Source organism: Lycorma delicatula, chromosome 11 (genome assembly GCF_047948215.1).
Source record: "Lycorma delicatula isolate Av1 chromosome 11, ASM4794821v1, whole genome shotgun sequence".
Lineage (NCBI taxonomy): Eukaryota > Metazoa > Arthropoda > Insecta > Hemiptera > Fulgoridae > Lycorma > Lycorma delicatula.
The window spans coordinates 76,650,221-76,662,756 of record NC_134465.1 but is presented as its reverse complement, the minus strand read 5'-3'; the positions used below and the strand labels follow the sequence as shown (position 1 = coordinate 76,662,756).

Below are 12,536 nucleotides of genomic sequence, written 5' to 3'. Positions count from 1 at the left end.
AAAAACTTTTATGTAGATTAAAAATTTATTAAAATTATAATCAAAACAAGAGTTAAAAAACATAAAATAGAAAAAAATTGTTTAAAATTATAATGATTAATCAATTAAGTTAAAATTAAAATGTAAAAATATAATTAAAACAAAGATAAAAATTAAAACTTTTAAAGTAAAAACAAAACACTTAAGTAAAACTTAAGCAAAGCAAAATGATGTGCCAGCCATTTCACTGAATTTACTCTGTACTTAGGGTTGATCTATTAAATATAGATTAATTTGTATTGGTACAGAGGAGTATGGTTATTAAAATAATTGCTTTAAAAAAAAGTGTGTGTGTGTGTGAATTTGTTTCTGTCATTCAACGTTATATTCTCTGGAAGGTTTATAGAAATTATTTTATTGTTTCATAAGACTAACTTAAAAAGTAAGGTATTCGCACTGTTGTATGGAACACAGTGTTCAATAATTATATACTGATTTATGTACTGTAAATGGTATGGTTAAAAATCAGTTTCACTTGTGAAGAAGCCTTATTTGTTCGAATGGAAATGTGTGGGGTGTATCTGAAATCAATTTTGCTTTTGATAAATTTCTTGGTAATTCTCTGATTTGAAAATTAGTTCAGCAAAAACATTTCTAAAACTAATTTAAAAAATGCAAGAAATTAAAATTTGATGTGGTTTATACGTTTTTACTTAAGTATGAAGGTAAATCTATTAGAACTGAAATGTGAAGAGTTTACATATTCGTAAAAGAAAACTACTGTATTTTATTAAGAATAAACATTGTAAGTTTGTATACTTTATTCGTTATGTAGACTTAGAAAGATAGACATTTTTCAGAAATTTTATTAAATTATTTTTAACTTTGGATGATCTTAACGCTAGATCCTTTAATTTATTCTTGAAAATATAACTACAAAAATACATATGAATTATACTGGTTTACACATACTATAAACTAGTATCAATGTGTAGCATGTTAATTTATGGTGTTATCATTCACTGATAATGGCGTAGAGATTATGAATTTTGGTTGCTATTTGTAATAATAATAATAATTTTCCAATAATCATGCAGACTATATTTTAGATCGTTAAAAAACATCATAATTGAACATTTTATTTTCTGCGAACAACTTATGGAAATTCTGAAAAAAATATGATATGGAAATTCTATATCTCAGTTTGAATTTAGGACCTTCCTGATAAAAAACTAATATTTAAGAACTCCATGGAAGTTAGCAAAATTGTTTCTCCAAAGTTAAGTCAATTAAAAAACAAATAACCGATGATATTTTTTAGATATCATTACTTTGGACAGAATTACACGATACCACTTTTGTGAAATGGGTTATACAGAGAGATCAAAAAGTCGTGCACATCAAAATTAAAGTGTCTATAAATAGTAGTATAGTTAAGAAACTTCTATCGGCTATCGCTAGATAGCATCATGGGTATTAACAACAAACCTAAACACCATTGTGATGTGTATTGATCAAACAGCACTTGCAGTAGTGCTTTGTTTATTGCTTGGTAAACATGTTGTTTTCCCAAAAGCACTAGTTTTCATTGTTGAATATTATTTTTCCAGTTGTTTTTATGTCGTAGATCAATTTCATGGAAAATATCTGAGTGTGACACTACCTAACAATTCAACCATGACGAGATGAGATCCGCTCTGCGGATCAGTTGCAGACAAGAAGTGGCCATTTTGACTGATGCTAAACCGGCTAAGGTTAAGAATGTGATGCAGTGTTTATCTTCAAAAAGCTTGAGGATCATTATCAGCGTACTCTTCAGATTTCATATGGAATTACTCAGAGAGCGATGAAGCAGTTACAGTTTTGTGCATATTTTGTTCGCCATGTTTCAGGAATTGAAGGAACTGGATAAAGAAAAACATGGTAAAAAGAATTCGTATATGCATTACTGAACAGGGCAGCCATTTTGAACATATATTGTGAAAATAAATCAATCTTCAAAAATTATTGCTTAATGTCTTATTTTTTTTATTACTTTGATATGTGCAACTTTTGGATCTCTCTGTAGCCGATTCAGAATAAATTATGTATAAAAGAGAAACCACACTCGCAACCTGTTTGAATATATCTGGTAATATTTACTCCTGAAAGGATACTCTGGAAACTTGCATAAGAAATGGAATTATATTAATCAAACCGCTTTCAAAGTAAGGATGTCAATTGTTTATTCAAAATGCACATTTTAAATCTATCAGTCTGACTGCAAGATCTCTCTTTGGGATTTATGCTTCCACAAATATAGACAAAATTAAAATGACTTCATAAGGAATGGAAAGCACGTAAACGTATTGGTTAAATAGGCTGGTCAAACACTGTATTGTCAGATAACTCTGAAAAAAAAAACGCAAGAGCGTATCATAGTTTTATGATAAAATATATTTTAATATAATAGATATGAAGCCAATGGGATTGTGTTTTATAGTTCTTTTAACCTATATAATCTGTGAGATTAAAATTAACTTTTCTGTTCATTTTAAATCTTTGTTTCAGGTCCTAACATTCAATTTATGTTCAACATTTTTTAATGTTTTTCACACATATTTTCTGTTTTTCTATATTCTTTAATGTGCATGTTTGCTGCTAGAATTGCTGCACTCAAGTCAAATATAAACCAGACTTTATATAAGCAGACTTACTCTTTTTAAGATCTGCTAATACAAAATAAAAATACAAAACATATTTATTGTTTTATTTCATGGACTCCCTCAAGTTGTACACATTTTTCCCAAGAGTGGGAAGCTTGTGTGGATCCCTTTATAAAAAATTTGAGAACACGTCATGAGCCAATTGCTCATGAACTGCTCTGTTTGATTGCTGCTGTGGCAGTAGTTCGCACCATTCAAAGTTTTGATGAACAAAATTTCACGTGTACTTTGACAAAAAAAAATTCCTTTGTCAAAATCAATTTAGGAGCCTCTTGACAAATTTCCTGTCAGGCCTGTATCTGATTTCGGGTAAAACTCTTAGAACCCATCTTTCCTGAAACCATATGTAAATCCATACATGGTTTATGGTAATTAAATGGTTATTTCCATGATTAATATATCCAATTCTGAAGCAATTTCATTGACTGTAAGGTACTGATCGTCTTAGTGAATTACAGATCAATAGAATGTTTTGTCCTTTAAATTTGCTGGTCCAGTCATAGAGTCAAGTATGTGACATCATAACTTCAAACTGTGCACGCAGTCTAATCAGAATCTATTGAGAGTTTGGGTTTGGTGTACAAATTCATGAGAAACTTTAAGACAATACATTACACAGGCAACAGTGGAAACTTTTACTTCGACAAGATGCTATCAGAAAGACAGGAGTGTCAAAGTGGCTGGAGCCATCCATCCCCCTCACTACACTTACACCATCAATGACCCTTCACATCAGTCCTCTCAGGTTCACAAGCAAGGTATAAAGACAAAAGTCTTGTTTATATTTCACTTACCCTTGTAGTAGTTTTTCAACATAATTTATGGGGATATCCTTTAAAAATCATAAGAAAAAGTATTTATTAATATCAATTTTTGCTGCAAAAAAAATTTCTTTTATTTCTCCATATTGCTGCCTTATGTTTGTGTCATGATTATTGTAAGAATTCAAAAAGAAAAAAATTCAAATTAAAATAAATTCCAAAAAAAAAAATAAATTAGAATTTGGTAATTTTTATACTAATGTGTGTATATCAATTTCAATATTTTTATAAATCTTTTTCTTTTTTTTTTAGAAATGCAGAGAAACAATTTGTTGCTGAAGCAGGTGCAATTGAACCGGGTACGGAGTGGGAAAGAATCGCAAAATTGTGTGATTTTAATCCAAAATCAACTCGAACAAGTAAAGATGTATCACGTATGCGTTCGATAATATTACAATTAAAACAAAATCCACCTACAGCTAAACAAGGCTAAATCTAAATTAAGTTAATTTGAATATGAAAAATCGGTAAATTGGTTTTTTCATGAGTTTAATTAATTAAAACTGACGATGATGAAACGATAATAACCATTAATTATTGTTCTTATGTTTTATTTTTACAATCTACTATCTGTGCAATTTTGGTAAACCTGATGTATTATATACACATATGTGTTATATTTTATTATTATTATTTATTACATAAATTGTAATTTAATAATTATTAAAATTACAATTTATTATGTAAGTTGTAATTTTATCAATTATTGAAATTACAACAATAAAAATTAATTGATTTTCATATGAAATTATTACATCTCATTTTTGTTACATTTAATGTTTCATGCAGTATAGTTGTAATTTTCCAAAAGGTATGACATAAAAATAAACATATAGAAAATAAGTGATTGTAATATAATTTATTTTCAGTTATTACATTTTGTTTTATTATGAATAGTATTAAAAAGTTTATTTTATATATATATATATATATATATATATATATATATATATATATATATATATATACTCATTCAGATTAAAAAGAATAATGTTTACAGCTAAAGACAGTATTCTGATGTAGCTGATAAAATTAATACTTGTTATTTACTTATGTATAAATTATGTATTGCAAGTGTTTATAAAATAAATATATATTTACAAAGTACATATTATAGTATAAAAAAATAATTTGTTTGTTAATAGAATTTATTAATGTAATAAATCTTAATATTATTATTAAAAATATGTAATCTTGGTTTAGTAATGTGGTGTATAAAACATTTCATCTAAGTTGATTTTTTGTATTTATAAAAAATATAATTGAATTTATAATGTTTTTGTATTATGAAAATTTTAATTATTTAAATCCGCAAAGCTGTGCTTGAGTCAATGGTCATCAACTAATCTGGTAAAAATTATTGGGTTTTATTTTATTTTCTAAAGCTATATTTATTTATATTTTATTTTGTGTTAAACAAAGGAACTGGATTGAAGCTAGAATAGGTAAAATATTTTTAATGATAAAGTATTGTTAAAACTTTTTTTTTATGCATTTGCTGACCTTTTTGTAAAAAAAAAAATATACCACCGGAATTTTTTTTTACTTATGAAGAAAGTAGAGTAAAAAGAATAAGAAATCATAAATATTAGTCCCCACAGACATCACTTATATATGCAACAGGAAATTACTGCTTAAAAGGTATTAATGATACCCAGTTTGATGAGAAGGAATTGATTAATGGAAGGGGAATTTCTTGAATCCAAAAGCAAATAGGTAGGAATAACTTGCTATTAAAAAAAGGTAAACCTTTAATTATATAATTTTTTGCCTTCAGTTTGATGCACTTCTACATTCCTTTCTACTGTACTAATTTCTTACCATTAACTCATACATCTTAATTCTAAGTTTCATATGTCAAGTGCTTAATTATATGGTTACATGGTTTCTACCATGAACTTTTCTGTTCATTTTAAATCTTTATTTCAGGTCCTAACATTCAATTTATATTCAACATTTTTTTATGTAACCAACATATTTTTTGTTTTTCTGTATTCTTTAATGTGCATGTTTGCTGCACTCAAAGATATTTTAAGAATTTCTTTGTATTTTTTAATCATTTTGTTTAATATTAGATTTTTTTTACGCAAGAGTTCTTGCTTATGATAATTTGCTTTTGACGACTATATTACTTTGCAGTTTAACAAAAATTTCCTCAAATTGGTAGGTTATGTTCCTTTAGATGTATATTTAATTCCTTTTTGACTGATATCATTATCTTTGTTGTATACTTGAATTAAACCATATCATGATTTTTATTGTAAATAATTACAGTGTCAAATATCTGAAAAAATATTTTGTTTCATAATCCAATTTATAATATGATAGGTATATAAAATTATTTATAAAATATTTTATAATGAATGAAAAATTTTAACTATGGTCCTGTGAAACTGTAAACTGAACCGGTCAGAGACATAAATATAGCTAGGACGGTTACTCTGCCTTCCATCTGCAACATGCTGATTTCCTAGTAGCCAGGAGGGTATATATTTTATTTAAGCTCAGTACAGTAGCAACCCTTTGTGCCAATGGAATTGTTCAAAGTAATTGTTCGGGGTTGTTCAAAGTGTGTATCAGATGAAGTAAAGGCCTGTTCATCATTAAATATTCTACCTTTATTTAAATAAAAAGTTGTCTATTGGCTTTGTTTACCTGGCTTTAATTCCCAGCATTAATGGAAATAAAGGTGCAATTAATTCACATTTGATGGCATGTAAATAAAGGTAATCAAAAACGGTTGCAGCAGTTTAAAAAAAATTTATATATGATTTTCATGTTTAAAAATCGTAGAATTTTTAATATGAGCTAGTTGCACTGCAAACGTACAATAATTGTGAATTCAACAAATTTTAATTTGTTGTTTAAGCTGAATTTTGTAAGCGTGAAGGTATAAATGCTTGTACAACATATTAACAACTTTGTCATATACACTCAACTGCTTCGTCACTTTATTTTTGGTGTGTGGGGGACTTTTTCACTTCCACATTGCCATATTACATAAACTGCTTGTACCACCGTCTAATGCTATTTGGAAGACGGGGTTCATTGCCATAAACACACAGGAAAGTCCTTTGAACAGTTATATGTATTCTGTAACCAGAATACTGGCTTGCCATTGTGTGCATCAGCTCAAGGTTTTGTCTATAAAAAATAGATATTCCAATTTCTTTGCAGTTCCAGTTCTCAGTTATAAAAACAAAATTATATATCCCTATGCAACCTTTTTTGATGACCCTGTATTTAGGGATATAGCAAAACAAAAAAGGCAAAAAAATGTTTCATAGTTTATGTAGAACTTTGGTAGTTTTTTGTCAATTGATTCATTAAATATATTTTTTATAACTTAACCCTTGGAATACCAAGCTTTTATTTGTTACAATGATTACCAAGGGGGATTCCTAGAGCCCACAGCAGTCTGCCACAGCAGTCTGGCTTCATTGGTTCCAATAAAATATAAACTACCCCTGTTAAGACAATACACATTCAGTTCAGTTTACTACAGTTTCTGAATGCTTCTTGCACGTATCTCTGTTGCAGGAATGTCAATATTGAAATTGTTTGCTCACATTATCCTTTGCTTTTTTTTTACTCCTGGATTTAGGTATTTATGTAACGTCCAAAAGAAACATCTTTCTCCTGATTTTTTTTTTTTACAGTTTCACACTTTGTACTGCAGGTCAAAAAGTATAAAAGAAATTATTTCACGTACATAACAAAGTAACATGGATAATGGCCGTTGTCTTGTTGATCTTTTTTTGTTTTTGTTGAGCTATAAGCACGGGTCTTTTGGCCAATTTTATCAATACCACCTTTTAAAGAATTGTACAAAGATTTGTATAATTTCTTTTCTTTTCACCTTGAGTTGTGTATACATGATGGAGAGCATAATTAAATTTCTCTTGGATTTTTGTTTTGTAATGTAAAATACCAAACTAACTTTGTTTTGTGGACGGATGTGTTACTAAAAACCAGACGAGTAGAGATCTCTATTAGTTTAACTTGTAATAAGTGAAGGTATGTGTTTAAACTTAGTTTGTAATGTCCCTACTGATGTTAATCTGAAATCAGTGTTTCTGCTAGATTTCAACAGCAGTGTAGTATCTGTCTGTTGTTACATTTCAACCAGGTCTTTTAGTGGAGTTACCGATTGACAACAGCTGCACTAGAATTAAATCTATGTGGTGTATTTACATGTTTACCAGCATATATGCTTACATATTTAGAACATTTGTAATAGAAATCATCGTAATTAACATCTCAATACTTACCTGGTTTAAAGGGCAACGACCGCTAAAAAGGCTCAACATTTTATCTAATGTTAAGTTATTCTAGGATTGTAAGTTTACTAGGATAGTAGGATTGTAGTGTTTTTATTATCAAATTGTATAATTTTTAACAACTGTTGAAATCTTGTTCAGACTCATTATACTATAGTAGACGTCAACCATTCACAGGAGACCACAAATCAACAATACTTACTGCCCTGTCTCTTTTGTACCTATAAACGCATAGTCTTCAGTCTCATTTGTCAGTTGTATATTACCTTATTGCCTCTTCATTTGTATGTAAAACAATAGATTGGACAATATCTGGTGATATAAATAATTTAAAAGCATCTACAGTAGTTGTAAAGATACTGGTGTCTTTTACACCAGGACATCCCCTCAGTTTAGTCTAGTAACTTTAGGTTTATTTACACAAGATCAACCTACTTAGGTACAAATTTCTGGACCTTTTCTTCAGTTTCTTCACTACTACAATTTTCTTCCTCGCTAGTATATCATCACGATTTTGTTTACTTCTAAGTCTATAACATCATCTTCATTTTTACTCATTATTTCCCCACTAATAATTTCACATTCACTATCAGATTCCAAATTTTCTAAAACTCTTTTATAGATAAATCACAATTGCTGGAACTCATTTTTTACTCATGCATAAAGAAACTAATGCTAGAAATCAACACACAAGAAATATCCAAGATGGCTGTAAATCAGTTTATTCAAATTGCAGGTTTACCACAATACTTACAAATAATTACGATGAACAAAATTATTTTGTGTGTAAATCATGAAATATTATTTACGCAGAATTAAATTAAATTTTAAAGAAATAAAGCTCTTGAATGTAGTAAAATGGCCAGTGTTAAAACGTGTTGACATTCATTCGTATGTCCTGATTACAAATCGGGAAGTTGCAAGAGTCCACTTGTAACTTTTCTATCTGGTACATGTAAAAATGTGCATTTTTCATTACCTTTTTACCTTTTCCGCAAAACACTGTTTTTGACACTTGCTTCAGAAGAAATGATTTTAAAACGAAAATGTTCCTGTAAAATCGATAAAACTGTAAGGTATGGGCAGTTGGAATGCCTACTTGGTATTCCTGGGGTTATTGTTGATTAACTATAAAACGTTTTTCTATTACATTTACTCCAAAATGCATTTCCAAATGACGTTTGGAATTTCAGTGCAATTTCTTTTTGGCCCAAGAATTATTTTATCTTTGATTACAGTTATACTGGTCAAAATCTTATTTAGACTGATGAAATCATAGCTTGTAAAGTTACATTCCCACAGGAACATTAGCGAGTCTAAGGAACTTCTGCAGAGTTAACTGAATTTCATTACTAGAAAATAAATTTTCTAGTTTAGAGCAAAAATATTTTACTTTGTAGCCAGAAAATTAAAAACAACACGTCTAGCAAATTAAAATATGTACATTATAAATGCAACTACATTATTACCCTGCTATAATGGTGTTTGGTTTTTAAAGACAAATAAATATTTTTTGGACAAAAAACACTTTTGTGTTTTCATTGCTCAGGTTAAAATAATATAAGAGGCTCCTTCTTGGATATAAAATATTAGTAAAATAGGGTTAAAACTGTGATGAAAACTAAGATAATATAATTGTAATAGTAAAGAAAACAAAACAGTTACGATAATATGTGTAATGCGAAAAACAGAAATATCATCAAAATCTATGACGGGTTAAATCTTAAGTATGTTAATTCTTCTTAGAAGTAACAATAGCTGGTCCAGGACATTCTTGTTATTTCCTAGGACATGTCATATGTTCCTCGGCAGTTTAAATTTGCGATGTAAGACCACATAACATACGCCATCCAAGTTATGTGGTAAGTTGGCAACTGGCAGTTGCCAGCTGGCAACTGGCAGTTGCCAGCTGGCAACTGCCAGTCAAGTGGCAGTTGCATCAGTCATACAGAGGTGCGCTCTCCGTGCAATAAGACAATAATTGTTTATTACACCATTGCTATATTAGTATTTTCATAATATGAGCAATAACTGAGCTATGGATTAATTGTGCATTTATCAATAGGTTAAGAAGATTAGGAGCCACTGCTTAGTGTTGAAAATAATTATTTCACTTAGTGATGTCAAGGACCATGTATTATATATAGTGAATGCACAAATTTTTTTAAATGCTTGCCCTGAGAATTTCTAGTTCAGTCATTGCATGTTTCGGAAAGTAGTATTCAAGTAAAGGGCAGCATTTTTTTCTTTGGTGATTGTCCGCATCCTATTCTGAAATGTTTTGCATCTGAATCCTTTATAAAAAAAAAATTTGACCTTCAGCTCTTTTTCCACAGCTAAAATTCTAATTACTGATCGGTCCATAATACCATAAATGGTCCTTATCATTGCACCATATTACTAAACATAATTTACTGTGTGTCATCATGGAGCAAATCATATAATAATAAAATGGTGTCTACCCATGTGATTTTAATACCATCCAAGGAACACTGTATGTAGATAAAATGACCTTCAACCTTAAAACCAAGATTGTCTTGTTTTTTAAGTAACCTTATATATTTTCATTTTATTTATTTATAATATATTCCAGTACAGCCACGCTAAAAATAGCATACAAAAACTGAATCCTATTGAGGCAGTTTATAAATTTTTTCAAATTTTTGTATTTGGTCTAATAAATTTTTGTAATAGTATTCTAGTGGGATCTTACCAAATTGACTTATGACTGAAATTTTCTTTGGATTTTTATTCATTTATTTTGCCTTGCTGAGCAGACTAGTTGTTACTTTACAATCGATATTGTTTAACAAAACTGTTTACAGCCATGCAAGTACATCTAAAAACTGACTTGTGAGATATTCTGGTTTCCTCTGTAGTTCATATTTATAGAGTTCATCTTACCACAATGAATGTCAATACAATTCTTATTTCTTTTAAACCTTTAAGAAATTCAACTCAATTGTTTTGGTGTAGTTTAATTAAGCAAAGTTGGTACTTCCTGTACATCTGACAGTATGTGGTAGCCAGATATGTTGAATTTTAATGACATTAATGTCATACCATATTTGTGTGTTTAACTGCCGTCCTGCACTTGAAATGTGGATCATCTACTGAATTATATTTTTTGATTAATTCAAAAACTTGGAAAAGTTTTATTTATTATTATTAATTTACATTTATTACTGATAGATTCTTAGTCATTAGCGTCTTTTCTACATCTTTTATGGTTAAAACTGTAATTTTGTTGATTTAAGACCCAGCTGATTGACAGCATAATTTAAAATTCATAATGTAATTTGCAATGTAAAAATTTATTTGTTTTTATGGAGCTTTGCTCGTATAAAAGACATTTGTTGTTTTACTTTTAGTTCGTAAATTGTTTATGATATTGAGATGGAATCTATCGTTATTCTTAAAATAAGTGTGTGAATATAATTCATTATTTGTTATTAATATTAAAATTTATTTCATTCATATTCTATCAAGATTACATAATTTTCTTAATAATTTAACTATTGAAGTCAGAATTTAGAATTAAAAAGAATATATTGACGTATAATTAGAGTGTGTATAAAAATTTAGTATTATAGTTATTGAAAAAATTATATATGTATATATATGAAATATTATAAAAAAGATTAAAATTGTTTTTTTTTTATGATGAAGTATTTATTAAAATTTAATTATTTTTTTCTGTCACCACTATAATTTAATTTTTGTAATTGTAATTAAAATTATTATTTGTATAAGATTTAATTTTCTAATTTTTTAAAAATAATTGTTAATTATTGTTAACATTAATAATTTTACTAATTAAAAATTATTTAAATTATTCCATCATGTATTTTTTTTTAATAGAATATATTTATATGCAATGAAAATTGTATTACCTTTTTATTGTAACTTGCTTATTGATAGTAGGTATTTACATCAATCTGGTTGTTTTTCAATGCAGAGCAACAACTGGACATTGACGTTTACATATTTCCTGTAACCCCATTTCTCTTTTGAAATTTTTTCAGAAAAAAAATTTCAATATTTTTAAAGAAATAGATTAAAGAAGTTTTGTTTAATGATATATAAATAGAAAAATTACCAAAATAATTTTTTTTATAATTTGCAATAAGCACGTAGTGTGACATGAGATAAACATCAGAATATTTTTGTCAAAATTAATTTTTAGAAAATTTTAGAAAACTGTTTAGTTTAAAATGTTTTGATAGTACGTGTCTAGAAATATTTCAATATGATTGGTTAATTTTATTAAAAACATGCCATAATGTATTTTTTGTTGATCATCAACAAAACTACTACTCATAAACCTTTTTCTATTATTATGAAATTGCTAATTCAAAAAAATTATAAAATTCCTTTCTAAGGAAAATATTATTAAAACTGATACAGTGAGCAATAAAAATTCTTTTGACAAGAACTTAATGCATTATATATTCAATGGACAAAAACCTTCATAATTTTCTAAACAAAATTTATGTCTGTTATAATTTAGACATGCAATGTACAGTTTAATAACATTGTATACATCCACATATAGTACTCTCATTTTCAAGCAGGCACAGCAGAATGACTTGTATGGCTGTTGCATAATAATGGTATTAACCCGTTTCCCTTTCAAGTGGAAAACTCTTTTAACAATCTTTGTGTTATTAGGAAGAATTAAACAGCTTACCATTCTGATAAGCATCTTGGTCCCAGATTGGGCTTTTTGTACACCCACTGGATTAAAAACT

At 28.2% G+C, this 12,536-nt stretch overlaps 1 protein-coding gene across 9 annotated transcripts in view; it reads left to right on the top strand.

Moving 5' to 3' along the window:
- Clc (clathrin light chain) overlaps nucleotides 1-4,288 on the top strand; it is a 70,667-nt gene extending 66,379 nt beyond the window's left edge. For 3 of the 9 annotated variants that reach the window (XM_075378724.1, XM_075378723.1, XM_075378727.1), the window contains exon 8: nucleotides 3,758-4,284. In XM_075378724.1, the coding sequence (XP_075234839.1) occupies nucleotides 3,758-3,938 (181 nt within the window). In that variant the 3' untranslated portion in view covers nucleotides 3,939-4,284. Of the gene's footprint in view, nucleotides 1-3,757 lie in introns of all 9 variants that reach the window. The other 6 variants (XM_075378730.1, XM_075378731.1, XM_075378729.1 and 3 more) reach the window with 4 other exon arrangements.
- Nucleotides 4,289-12,536: the final 8,248 nt, after the last annotated feature.